General features: G+C 45.1%; 1 protein-coding gene across 1 annotated transcript in view; it reads right to left on the bottom strand.

Annotated features, from left to right (window-relative positions):
- The window catches only part of uvrag (UV radiation resistance associated gene), a gene marked incomplete at its 3' end in the record, with an annotated part of 72,374 nt that overhangs the window by 46,460 nt on the left and 10,914 nt on the right, over positions 1-15,000 (bottom strand). The window contains exons 6-7 of the mRNA XM_080846685.1: positions 13,676-13,761; positions 1,203-1,308 (exon numbers count right to left, since the gene is read on the bottom strand). Of these exons, the coding sequence (XP_080702811.1) occupies positions 1,203-1,308; positions 13,676-13,761 (192 nt within the window). The remainder of the gene's footprint in view (positions 1-1,202; positions 1,309-13,675; positions 13,762-15,000) is intronic.

The raw sequence follows: 15,000 nt of genomic DNA, 5'->3' as shown, positions 1-15,000 counted from the left end.
GCGTTCAGGAGGAGGTGGCAGCTTTTAGACCTGCGAGAGGAGACGCTCAGGGCCAGAGGAGGAGGTGGCAGCTTTTAGACCTGAGAGAGGAGAGCGTTCAGGAGGAGGTGGCAGCTTTTAGACCTGTGAGAGGAGAGCGTTCAGGAGGAGGTGGCAGCTTTTAGACCTGAGAAAGGAGGGCGTTCAGGAGGAGGTGGCTAAGCCTCCAGGGCTTCCTCACCCAGACTAAAAAGTGGGACAGCGTTTGAAGTGCCGTGTTTACAATAAACACAACATTAAGACCTCGGATTACAGGTCCATTTTCACAGCTGCCTGGCTGCCAATTCCAGAAATGTTAAATATGCTTTTCTTTCTTTTGGCTTTTTCATTTTCCTCAAGGATACTGTGAATGTGGAAACACAAACACTGTCTGCTTTTCTCCCTCTTCTCCTCTGGTCTTTCTCTTAAGCCAGCCGTAATACTAGCAGAGGGTGTGTGTGTGTGTGTGTGTGTGTGTGTGTGTGTGTGTGTGTGTGTGTGTGTGTGTGGAGGCACCTCCACCAAAAATCCATCCAAACACAGGATACGATAACTGCCTGAGGACCTAATGACATATTTATGAGGATCTGTGTAATGCAAGGTATACAATCTACCTGGGGTTGAAACCGCAGAGGACCCCTCTGCTTATTATTGCAGGATGAAGTGGAGGAGCCTAGCCTAACAGGTTGCTGAAGAATTGATTGACGGGTTGCCATTTTGCGTCCCCTCTTGTGTCCTATATGTAGCTTATTTGTTCCCCCCCCCACACACACACACACACACACACACACCACTGAGAACCGACCCCGCACCGGCCTCCTCTGTTCAGTGGACAGATAAAACGTAGCACACACACACACACGCGCACATATACACACACACACACACACACACACACACGCACATATACACACCACTGAGAACGGACCCCGCACCGGCCTCCTCTGTTCAGTGGACAGAAACGTAGCACACACACACACACACACACGCGCACATATACACACACACACACACACACACACACACACACACACACACACACACACACACACACACGAACACACGAACACACACACACACACAGATGGTGCTTTTACAAGCGTTGAGATCACTAGTGAATTTCACAGAGCGTACTTTTATCCAGATGGTTGGAGGCGTCTGGTGTATAAAAAGCAGCTACTCACCCTCTCCGTACAGGCCGCCGTCGTCCTGAGCTTCTCCTCGATCTCCTTCCCGATCTTCTGCACCGTCACCTGGGTCTGCTTGATGGCCCTCTGGGCTGTGTGGAGCCTGGGAGGGACGGAGACAGGGGTAAGGGGAGGGAGGGAGGGATGGAGGGAGACAGGAAACAGAGTGTTGGATAAATCCCTTGCTCTGCCATGGTACTTCCATCAACTTGGTGTTGGGGGGATTGTGTGTGTGTGTGTGTGTGTGTGTGTGTGTGTGTTGTGGAGAGGGTGGGATAGGGGTTTTTAAAGGCAAAACACTGATAGTTTGTAAGCGCTATCTTGTACGATGAGCGATTTGATTAAAGTCGATTCTATCGATCGTCATTCAAGTGGGGTGGAATTAAAGATGCGTTAACGACAGGAAAAAGCGAGAGAGACAGAGAGAGAGAGAGACAGAGAGACAGAGAGAGAGAGAGAGAGGGAGAGGGAGAGACAGAGAGAGAGATATATATATAGAGAGAGAGAGATAGAGAGACAGAGACAGAGAGGAAGAGAGAGAGGGAGAGACAGAGACAGAGAGGAAGAGAGAGAGGGAGAGACAGAGAGAGAGAGAGGGCCACTGAGGTCCCTGTCAGAGCGACAGGCATCTTTTTCTCATTACCCTTCAGAGACACCCGGCACAGCGTGCACCAGCAGCTCACTGCACTCCAAAGACAGGACATCATATGACCTCCATTCTTTATTCGCCCCCCCCCCCTCCTCTCCCTCGTCTCGAATGAAAGCAACAGGCTGAACGGGTTCATGGCGACAGACTTACAGCCACGACTCAAAATAAATAAATATGCTGAAGATGGATGAGAAGGGGATACTGAAGGGCGGCCATTTCATGCGCAGTAGATTTTGTTTGTTGAGAGCTTCAGTATGAGGATGTCGTTCTGAAAATGTGGCTACACGGGTCCTTGTTTTTTGTTTTTTCGTGCTTGTTCTTCTTATGACTTCCTGTTGTGTTCCAGGATTTACTGTAGTGGCGTTACTTCAATGCCAATAAACTTCAATAGATTTACTCAAATTCATCTCTTTTTCTGGGAAACCCTGTTTTGGACTTCAGAAATTGAATTCTGAAATAGTTATATTTAATTATGTAAACTTTGGAAAAATCCTCAGAACACAATACCCACGCAAACAAACAATCAAAACAAACAAAACAAAAAAACACTCAGATAAAAAAGGCAAGAACAAAGACAAAAATCAACCCAGACATAAATACGAGAAGAAAAAATGTCAAGGCCACAAAAAGGCCTACATCAGTGGGATCCATGTCATTCTCACATTATCCTCCACCATGCAAACATGCCTCGTCCGTGCTACTACCAATCGTACCAAACCCAGACTGTGTGATCCAAATCCTTCAGGTTGTGATTATATGGTATTGTGTTGTATTGTATTTTATTGCATTAGTCCTGTGTGAAGTCCAGCCTTCGTGATATTTACTCAGAGGCCCTCTAAGATGAGGCAATAGGCCTACTATAAACAAAAACAAACAATCTAATAGCCCTAAACGTCTCAATCCCCCCCCCCCCCCTTCTCCATATTTTCTTACTCGAACCAAAATGATTTTCGTTCTGTATAAAATCTGGAACCACACGAACACGATGTCGGGCCATGAAATACTGTGGTGTGGGCCCCAGACCCTGGTAAATGCAATGTTGAGTACAAATCAAACATAATGGAGGACTCAAGTCCAAACCCTGATCAGAGTCCGTCCCCCCCCCCCCCCCCCCTCAGCATGGTCTCCCCCTGATCTGCCAAGACTCACAATGGGAGTAGCACCAGCCACAGAGTTCAGGCTTCCCAACACTTTTAGGGGGCAGATGCAGTTAGACTAATGGAACCACAAGCCTGCAGCTTCAGATGGCTTCAAGAGACGAAATAATCCCACATTGATGACAGAGATCTGTGATTGGCTTCAGGCCCTGGCTGCCTACCGCCATAACACCACCATAACCACAAATCTCTTATGGCCATCACTACAGGGCCAGTGCTCTTACAGTAGGGCTCGACCACCACATCTCTCCTAAGTGGGCCTGAAAGACCAGCACTTCTATGTTGGTGAAGATACGAATCAGCAGAGGTTCCAAGGTTTGGGCAAAACTAAATGACTGTGTATTCTGGCCTCTCCCCCAGCCCCCCCCCCCCCCCCGTCTCCGCCATTTTGTGTGTGGGCTTTAATGTGCTTTCCCTTATAGGTTTATGGTTAAACAGAACAAACCACTTCATATTTGTGGCTCAGGTTTGCGTCTTTCCAGACACTCTGTGAGAGCAGTGGCAGAGTGACAGCGGGGGAGGTGTCACACTTAGGAGGGGGGGGGTAAAGGAGCAAACGGAAAGCTTTTTAACCCAGAGCACAGAGACTTGCTTTCCCTGAGGGAAATACCCGTGCTTGCATGTCTATGTCTATAGTAGAGAGAGAGAGAGAGAGAGAGAGAGAGAGAGAGAGAGAGAGAGAGAGAGAGAGAGAGAGAGAGAGAGAGAGAGACAGAAAAAAGAGAGACAGGGAGAGAGAGAGAGAGAGAGAGAGAGAGAGAGAGAGAGAGAGAGAGAGCAGGTGTGTGTTTGAAGTCCATCTTATTCCTTTGAGTCTGCAATAACACCTTCCTCCCTCCCTCTTTAAAAAAAAAAAAAAAAAAAAAAAAGTCTGCCTCTTGGTGAGATCCTGCGCTGCTAACGGGTTTGACCCTTTAACACTTGCGGGGGCGTAATGTGGCATAACCTCTTCCTGGCATCCATCAAGTTAGAGCATGCCCCCGGGCCAGGGCTCGGTCTGGGCCTGACGGCAGGGCTAGGGGAACAACTCCCTCCCTCCCTCGCTCCTCCGCTCACAGCGGCTCGGGCTAATTTCAGGCCTCGTTTCGCCTGATCAGAAACACAGTTGAAGTGGTCTGATAAGCGCCGGTGATTGTCAGGCCGCCGTCATGATAACCACGGTGACAGACAGGTCGAGACTCACACAGATGTCGAGATGTGTCAGGTGTGTGGGGGGGGGGGGAGATGTGAGGACTTCTGGCACTGGCCGAGATGCAGGAATCTGATATCGGCACGTCTTGGAAGATGAGCGGCGGTTATCAGTGAGTTCACTTTCACGCAAGTCTGCCGCCTTATCAGCACAGGCAGTCAGTCTGGGACTACGGCTGCCCTCAGCCTCCCCCGAAAGCCAAAAAGGCACATAGCCGCTCACATAGCCAACTGGCACACTACACACAGAAGATCACTGGTTGGACGCAGAACTGTCTTCTTCGGGAAGCAAAAGGGGGCTCTTCTGTGCCTCAGAAATGGATTCTATTATTTCTCTGTAACTTGCACTTTTTTTTACTATTTCTCTTTTAAACTGTTTGAAGGGTTTTATATTTCTTTTTTTAATCATGATTTTAGTAAGCCTACTAGAACACCAGGTTCTGATATGATGTTGATAATTTTGTATTTATCTTTTACTCCATGTATTGCTCCTGCTGCTTGCTTTTATTTATTTTATGTAAAGCACTTTGAATTGCAACCCTTGTACGAAATGTGCTATATAAATAAAGTCTTACTTACTTACTATCAGGATGATCACACAAAGAGATGGAAGAGGAAAGAGCAATCTGGGCACTACAAGAAAGCATGTCATAACCCAGTGGTGACAAGACACTAGCCTCATCTCTCAGACAAAATACCCCAATATTAATGTTTTCCAGAGAAACTGGAGAAAGCCCTGCAAGTCTCCCTCACGCTATGCCCACACACACACACACACACACACACACACACACACACACACACACACACACACACACACACACACACACACACACACACACACACACACACACACACACACACACACACACACACACACACACACACACTTAACTACAAATCAAAATCATTCTGTATTCATGTTTGTGAGTGTGTGTAGGCATACGTTTCTTTTAGGGTGATCCAGGCCCGGGGCTCTGTGAAGTTCCTCGAGACGGTTTCAAATTGTCCTTGGCATGATATAAATAAAATGGAATTGAATCGAGTTGAATTTGTGTGTGTGTTTACAATGGTTGCCAATCCAAAATGGACGAAGTAAATATTCAGCCTTGTTTGTGAGCAACACAACAGCTCCAGCAACAAACAATCAGGCTCTCATCAGCGAAGACAGATGTGTTAGCTGGCAGGCCGAGATAGTGCAGATAAACAAGCTAATCAGTGCAAACGCGGGACCGCATCCCAAACACTTGGACAGCATAGGGGGTGGGTCAATTTAAGTTAAAGACTGTACACAATGTCCTAGTGTTCAGGTTTTCAAAAAACTAGTGCTCGATTTGATGAACTCTTTTGAACTGAATGGTACATGCATTTTGGAAAAACATGTACCCACTATAGGATACTCATAGAAGAAATGACTTGGATTGGATGGCAGAACCAGCAAGTACAATCTACACGCATTTTTTATCTTAACCACTTAAAATGTCATCAGCCCTGAAAGTGTGGATCACATTTATCTTTCTGCAAGAAAGATACAAATCGAGGAAACAAAAAAAAAACTGTCTGCTTTTTCTAAATGACAGGTTGGTGGATACAGAGAAGAGCTTGACGCGAAAAGTCACCACGAAAGTACATCCAAAAGGTATGAAAAACAGCATTTAGTTTGTCGGTTTTTGCGTCGCAGGTCCTACAATTAGTGGCGCTTCGAAACATGAATAGCAACATCTGCTTCGTGCTACAAAGTAGTTGTGAAGGCATGATCGATCACGTCAATCAATGAATCAGAATGTACCTGACGAACACTGATAAAAAAAATATTTCCACAATATTTTTCCATCAAGAAAAAATAGTTGACTAGAAAAAATGCCTTGGTTGTGTTGAGCGGCATGTAGAGGCACTAGAAGAGGAACACAGATAAGGCAGCAGCAGCATCACCCTGGAGGAAAAAGGGAATGTCAACACTCCTGAACCTGTACCCATTCTGCTCCTCAAACATCTGCATTATCTGCCTCAACATGGAGGCCAGATAAGATTGTCACCCTGGTGGAAATATATTTGTTTGTTTTTGTGTGTGTGTGTGTGGGGGGGGGGGGGTACACTTCCTCTCAGCTACATCTGTTTCCATGGCACTCTTACTTCGGCTCCTCAATCTCCCACAGCACACAGACGACACACACACACACACACACACACACACACACACACACACACACACACACACGATGGTACAGGGGGAGATAATAGAACTGGATGCCTGTGTCTCACCTGGGGGAGCAGGTAGAGGGAACACCGCTCACAACCAGAACAACTGCACGGGTTCATTGACTCCCAAGTCATTATACTGATACATGATACACTAACTGTAGAGCCTGATCTCACTGGAAGATATACTGGATCCAATCCTTGTATTGTAACGTATAATATATATATACATATATGTGTGTGTGTGTGTGTGTGTGTGTGTGTGTTTTTGCTGTTCCCAGACTGTACTCCTCTTGGAGCATAGTCTAGGGGTTGTTTTTCTTTCCTCCCTCCCCTCATGTTATGCTGTAATCTTCCAACCTTTCTTTACATTTCGTTGCCTCTGTACCTGTACTCTGTGCAATGATAATACATTGAATCCAATCTAACCCAATCCAATAAAGCACCAATACTGTATGCCATTTTGGATAAAATACCTGTACTGTACGTGATTTTGAATAAGACTAGTGCTGTCAAACGATTAAAATATTTAATCACGATTAATCGTATTTTTGTCATAGTTAACTCAAAATTAATCGCGATTTATCACAAATGTATTAATCGCAATTTTGTATCTATTCTAAATGTCCCTTCAATCATTTTTTAAATTTTAATGCTCTTATCAACATGGAAAAGTGGATTGGCTTGCTTTATGCAATGTTTTATTTAATTGAAAAACAACATTGCCAAACAGTGCGGTACAAAATAAAATTATAAAATGCACACTACTGTATGCCATTTTGGATAAAATACCTGTACTGTACGTGATTTTGAATAAGACATCTATACTGTAAGTCGCTTCGTATTTCTCTATGACTGACTACAAAAACAAACACACCGTGAGAAGGTCCTCTGTGGCTCTCTCTGTCCCACAGGTCGTGACACAAATCAGAGAGACGGACGAGTTTGTGTGCTCAGGGTTGAGTTTTTGTCGAGACGCGATGGCGTTAAGAGAGAAACCTGAAGCTCTGAGGGCAGCCTAACACCAAATGCCTGGTGAGCAATCAGCTCATAAGATCCTGAAAGAATGCACTCAAGATCAGACGGAGGAGATTAGCGGACGGAGGAGACACTCTCGTCTTCGCTCTCCCCGCCACGGGAATCTGAGGATGAGGAAGAGCCACTTGCTGAAGCGTGAACCAAATCCAAACACGTCCATGTGGACCAGGCTCTCACTCTAAACACAGCGGAGAGTTTCTGGCAGGTATCCACAACACAGCCTGCCGCTTGGGAACACTTAGAATGAAATATTTTTACATCTAAGTGGAGTCGTTTACTTCCTGTTTCACTAGTTTCACTGTGTCAGAATAAAGGACCCTAGTGCAATATTCCCTAGATTATAGATTAAAGATTACCATTACCCTGCCATTCTGTGATCGGCAGTGATCGGCAATCAGCAGATCATGATTTTGGTGATCGGTAATCGGTGATCGGCCCCAAAAATGCTGATCGGAGCATCTCTAATGTGTCATAAGGAGGAAGAAAGAACATGGAGTATTAAAAATCACACTTATGAATTTATAAACATTCATAAAATGTATAAAAGGGACCCTCACAATGGTGGCCATCATGTACAAGATTAAAACCTGGATCATGACTTTCCAATATATGGTATAAAACTAAAATACTATCAAATGGAAAACATAAAGGTTTAGAAGACTAGAGGCTTTTAATAAAAAGAAAAATAATGAACTCTCTCTGTCTCTCTGTCTCTGTCTCTGTCTCTGTCTCTGTCTCTGTCTCTGTCTCTGTCTCTGTCTCTGTCTCTGTCTCTGTCTCTGTCTCTGTCTCTGTCTCTCTCTCTCTCTCTCTCTCTCTCTCTTCTCTCTCTCTCTCTCTCTCTCTCTCTCTCTCTCTCTCTCTCTCTCTCTCTCTCTCTCTCTCTCTCTCTCTCTCTCTCTCTCTCTCTCTCTCTCTCTCTCTCTCTCTCTCTCTCTGAATGATATGAAAACACGAGTAGTATTTAAAATCCCTTTTTTTTAAATGCAAAAAATAATAATAATAATAATGAATGAAAAAGAAAGGAGGACAGAAGAAGAATCTCAGGGGCTCCTGGAGAACAACACACACACACACACACACACACACACACACACACACACACACACACACACACACACACACACACACACACACACACACACACACACACACACACACACACACACACACACACACACACACACACACACACACACACACACACACACACACACACACACACACACACCTCCCCGTTTGCTAGTAGCTAACTAAGCAGGGTTAGTGTTGTTATGGTACTCTCCTGTGGTAACTAAGCACTGGTGGTGTTGTTATTGTACTCTCCTGTGGTGTTAAGAGGAAACTAAATAACACCCTCCATTTCAACAACGCACTCAGGGGGGGGACTAAGGCCAAGTTTGTTTTTCCACCGGGGGAAAGACGGCCATCCCTAGCCTCAGGGGGTTGCCGCACCAGAGGGGTCGAGGAGGACTCAAGCTGGATAAACTGGACCTCTTAATCCGGTCCAGAACTTCAGATCGCCGGAGGGCTCGCTCTTTTGGTCGCTGAGGCAGCCAGAAGCCGGGGCAACCCAGAGCCTCAGGCAAGGGGGGGGGGGGGGGGGGGGGGACTTAACGCCTCTGTGTGCAGGGTCACACCTCAACCCCATAGCCTTGACATGCACCCCACCCCACACTTACACACACACACACATGCTCGCTCTCACACACACACACACACCTCCCCGTTTGCGTGTGTTTGCTCTGGGCTTCAGGAGGAAGCCAGGAGCTGAAAGTGTTGAGCAGAGACCGATCCAATGCCGCCTCATGTGAGATAATCTACCAGTCTAGTCCAAAGAGAAGGGATGCTCTTTTGCATTTATTTAGTTGTTTCTCTCTTTTTTACTTTTTATTTAAAATACATGTTTTCATATTTTAGGAAGAACTCGTCAATAGCAGATAAGAAACAAAAAGCCAGAAAAAGTTAAATTAAAAAAGAACAAACAAGGGGTCATGGGCTGATCAAGTAAAGACAAATTCACCTAATTCAAAGCTAAATATCCGTATATTTAAGAGTAATGGAAGATTTGTATCGTTGGCTAGAAGTATCCATTTTCTGCAACGCATTTTCTCCAAGCTCTTTGTGGGTCTGTATGCAACACGTCATCTGTTCTAGAAGGTGCCGTTGTTTAATAGTACTGACACAGACAAGCAGTAGGAGAACTTTTCTAGAGCCAGTATTTTGTAGCGAATGTTTTCCTTGAGGCCAACAAGATCTTTAGGGAGGTAAGCATCGTCTTCACTCAGCCCATCAGAGATGTATGTCCAACATGGCAGGATGTGAATGTTGTCCTGATATTCAAACCCAGGTTTTTTAAATTAATAAATGTCACCACTTCCCTCCAGAAAGTCTGATCACAGGGCCAAGATCACGAGTATGATCACAGCATAGTTGAGTGCCAGTTTGTTTAGACTTCTGTTAAGGAGTGATTTAAAAAAAAAAAGAAAGAAGCAAATCAAGTTTTTCCAACAGAAGTCTCTCCAGGCCATGGAGTTGGTGCTTGATGACTGGACATTGAAATAATTGAAGACATGTGGCTGAATGTCTGGAAAGTACAATTCTTTTTTGTTGCTTCACATAATCTCTGGAGTCCTTTTTCAGTGATGTGTTGCCATGGAATAACTTGATTATAAGAGTCGACTCGTACGCATAAGTCAATATATGAATCACAATTGGTAGCGCTTTTGCACCCTTTACCTGTTTACCAAAGATGACTTTGAAGCTTTACATACAACCTCAACCCATACATCTGACACTTTAGATTAGCAAAACTATTAAAGTTCCCATTTCTGAACTACTTTGCATAAAGAATTGATGCCAGAATAGCTCTATTGTCTAGGTCAACAATCTTTCCATACTGGCATGAAGTCAGGGTCACTTGCCAGCTTTCTAAGTAGTTTAACCTTTAACCCCTCTTTGGAGTTGAAAACCTTTAACTTCTTCTGTCCATACTTGCGGTGAAAAGGTCGCCCTTTGACTCACCGCCTGCTAGACCTCCTTCTCACGGTCAACACAGCCTAGAAACACAGCCTAGCAACAGCTGTATCGGTGTCTCTATACCAGCAGCGTAAGAGAGGTCTCATCTGATCTGATCAATAATAATCTCATAAGAGAAGTCTCGTCTGATCTGATCAATAATAATCTCATAAGAGAGGTCTCATCTGATCAATAATAATCTCATAAGAGAGGTCTCGTCTGATCTGATCAATAAAAACTAAGAGAGGTATCATCTGATCTGATCAATAATAATCTAAGAGAGGTCTCATCTGATCTGATCAATAATAATCTCATACGGGAGGTCTCGTCTGATCTGATCAATAATGATCTCATAAGAGAGGTCTCGTCTGATCTGATCAATAATGATCTCATAAGAGAGGTCTCATCTGATCTGATCAATAATAATCTCATAAGAGAGGTCTCATCTGATCTGATCAATAATAATCTCATAAGAGAAGTCTCGTCTGATCTGATCAATAATAATCTCATAAGAGAGGTCTCATCTGATCTGATCAATAATGATCTCATAAGAGAGGTCTCGTCTGATCTGATCAATAAAAACTAAGAGAGGTATCATCTGATCTGATCAATAATAATCTAAGAGAGGTCTCATCTGATCTGATCAATAATAATCTCATAAGAGAGGTCTCGTCTGATCTGATCAATAATAATCTCCTGTGGATGGGAGGGCCATGGGAAGAGCTGATCTGATTCTGCCATCAGAGTCGAGAGAGAGCAGGTGCCACTTATACATTATATATATATATATATATATAAAAAAATTTTTTAATGCAATTGTAGTTCAAATAACAAATAGAACAGTTTGGGTAAACCTCCGTCCCAGGTTCTTAATGTGAGATAAAGACCTGTTTAAATTCTACTTTGCAATGAATTCTTGTGTTGGAATATAACCTAATGTAATAACTTGTGTTTTATTTATGTGAACCAGGGACATACCCTGAATGTTTCCAGCATTTTCATTAGTAAAGGCAGGTATGACCCTGGGCCCATGAATGTGACCAGTACATCATCTCCATCCAAACTTAAATCATTCTCCTGCCCTCCTATAGATCTCTCCTTTAATGCAGTCCCTTGTCATATTGCCTGGGCCAGAGGTTTGATGACTAAACTACAAAGACTGAGAGCGTAGGGCCGCCCTGCCTGAGTTATGGCGTTGGAAAGGGGACCTTTAACCTTTACTCATGCCGCAGGAGAAGAGCTCTCTCTCTCTCATTTCTCATGTCAAACAAAATGGCTGACTGGACTCACAACGCACTGCTTGTTTCATCGACCCGTCCGCATTCTCACAATTTAAATTGTTGTGGTGTTGAGGTATTTAAGATGCAAATTTAAGTCAACACTCTGTGTTTCAGTCCATAAACTAAGAGGGTATGCCTTCCTCCAGGTTCACTAAGACACATATCCTCCATTGGAATGGTGTAAAATCACAAAACACTAAAACATCACAAACACGAAATACTCTAAACCGCATTGTGTCCTAGATCTGCACAGCAACTGACTAATCACTACCCCTTACACATTATTAATAAGTACCAAAATAATAAGTACATAAATTAAATAAATGAACTACAATACGATACAACACAATATAGGCCTACTGTTAAAGAGAACCACAAATAAAACGAGACCTCAGCAAGGCATTGCACAGTAATCTGACTGGTTGGCCACGAGAGGGACACCATCAAGCCTGCTCCCCCGGGGACCTATAGCTCTTACGCAGAGAGGAATGTCCTCGCTTTGATTAATGACTCTTTTTCGACCGAGTCTCAGATTTGTCTTGTTCCCTTCTCTCCTATAGTCATGTCTGTTCTCGCGGCGAAGCTCACCGCACGTCAGCCTTCCTTCTTGTCAGGTTTGAGTGAAACAGACAGCTCGATCGCTTGACAGCTCGATCACTGACAGCTTCTCTCGAAAAACCCCACCGCGGCCACAAGGCCAGCGTAACAACAGCAATTAGTCTGCTCCGCTCCAAGAGAGGACGCGCCGCTTTTCAAAGGGGAGCAGCTGCATCCCCGCTCAAAGACATACCGACATGAGCGCGGGAAGCACTCCTGTCACGAGGCTAACGGTCAACCCAATCGAGCCGTCACGGCCTCGTTTCATGTGGAGAAGGGGAAAGATTAAAACATTGTTGTGCTTTGGTTAATTCTCTCATACTCTGTGTGTGTTTTGGTACTGAAATCAGCAGGAATGGGACATGTCTGAGCGAGGAGGACACACACACACACACACACACACACACACACACACACACACACACACACACACACACACACACACACACACACACTAATTAGAAACTAAAAGGGAGGCATAGGACTCATCTTGGGGGGGGGGGGGGGCTGTGGAGGAGGAATTATGCTGAGTCCACAGAGCCTTAGTGAAGAGAACAACACGCCTCACACGAACCGGAGCGGCCTTAATCAATGCTGAGCACGCAACTGTCTGTATGGGCGCGTTTTATAGGGAGGCGCGTAGAACAGGGTACAACAGGAGCGTGATGTCATCAGATCAAAGGTCCGAGCATAGGCAGGTGAGCATTCATCTCAGAACCCCGGTGGTGCGTCTGTGTGTGTGTGTGTGTGTGTGTGTGTGTGTGTGTGTGTGTGTGTGTCCACTTCTACACCATGTCCTCTCAGTTGTTTGCAACTCAGTCTTGTTCCAGTCGTAGACCAAAAATAGAACTAAAAAGCAGTCCAATGTTGCCATCTAGTGGTGCAAATGAGTAGTTATCGGTGTTGAAACAGGGTTCAAGAGAGCAAATGTATAAGTCTACAAATAATGTCAGAATATCCTAATTTTCCCAACATGCATTAGGATTGCTTTCTCCCTTTCTTCATCAACCATCTGTCAGCATCCAAAACATAACACGTCCCATCTGGCATTATTGGCTCTTAGTCAGAATGCAGCAAAACAAGACGACTATGTGAAAGTGATGATGGTGCACTATCTAGTGGACACTGAAAGGACTGCAAGGAGACGGAAAAAAACACCTAGATGCTTCTAGAAAAGCACCTAGATGCTTCAGTGTCTTGGTGTAGATCCCTGCCATTGGGTAAATAGAGGGACCAGGAGCCGGCCATAATATTAGACCAATCAGAGTGTCTGTGCATGTGTGTAGTGTAATGTACAGCAGATGGTGCGATTATCTGACAGTAACGCACAGGTGACGCTCTTACCTCAGAAGAGAGAACACGCTGTAGGAGTTTCGCACGGAGCTCTGGTCCACCTGAAGCAAGCTGTTCTTCCGCCTTTCCGAGTGATCCTGACACAGAGACACACACACACACACACACACACACACACACACACACACACACACAAATGAATCTCTTCCATTCGGTCTGAGAATCCACACACATCAACACACACGCATAGTGATGCACAAGAGGAAAACACTGTCCACTGTCCACCTTGGGTATGAACAACACAAAAACCCAATACCGGGTAGTCGTGAGGCGAAATCTTTATTTTAACAGGAAACATCTGAAACGTACCTTACATCTTACATCAATAAAAGCAAGTAGTGAGGGATGTGTTGCTATCAAAGCAAACCAAGTATAGTACAACAACAGTACAGAACAACAGAGCTTTTCTAACACACACACACACACACACACACACTTCATTATCAATTCCATCTGCTAAAACTAGGACGATGACCCCTACGGCCACAGGAAGACCCACCAACACCACTGACTATCATCCACGGAGAGCTACTGTGAATCTGAAACGCGCTGCCATCCATTCCAACCAACAGGTGCGTTCTGAAGGCCTCCTCAGCACACTGCTCTATCAGCATGGCTAGCCATCCACAGAGCACTCAGTCAATCAATCAACTTCCAATTTTATATAGCGCTTCTCTATATACCCGAAGACGTTTTACAGATCAGTCCGGCCCAGTCCATTCATACAGTCATACTAGTGGTGGTAAGCTACGAGAGTAGCCACCGCTGCCCTGGGGCACACTGACGGAAGCGTGGCAACCAATCACCACCAACATTCATTCCAACATTCATTCAGATTCATACGATGTAATGTGAGCATGTCTTTTTGATGGTGGGGGAAACCGGAGTACCCGGAGTAAACCCACGCAGTCACGGGGAGAACATGAAAACCTGGAAGGACCTGGAAGGAACAAACCCCAGAAACGACCAGGATTCGAACCCACGCCTTCAGGGCCTTCTTGCTGTGAGGCGACAGTGCTAACCACTGAGCCAGCGTGCCGTCATGTTGGCAGAGCGGTCTGCGTTTAGGATGCCCTTACCGTGCCCGCCTTCCTTAAGCACTTGACCCAGGTTCAATTCCTGTCTGCTGAAGTATGTCTTTCTAAGTGGCTTTGGACAAAAGCGTCCGCTAAACACCTGACCCTCATCTTTCCTTCTCTGGGAGCAGCCACCCAACCCACGGGGTGATAACCCTGCATCCAGACCACAGCATCAAAGAGCCAGTTGCTATGGTGAGTGGTAGTGATGGCACCCACCACAATCCTGAGGGGTCAATC

Source organism: Sprattus sprattus, assembly GCF_963457725.1.
Source record: "Sprattus sprattus genome assembly, chromosome: 1".
In the NCBI taxonomy this organism is placed as follows: Eukaryota; Metazoa; Chordata; class Actinopteri; order Clupeiformes; family Clupeidae; genus Sprattus; species Sprattus sprattus.
The sequence above is the reverse complement of the archived record's forward strand: the minus strand, read 5'-3'. Positions and strand labels throughout refer to the sequence as shown.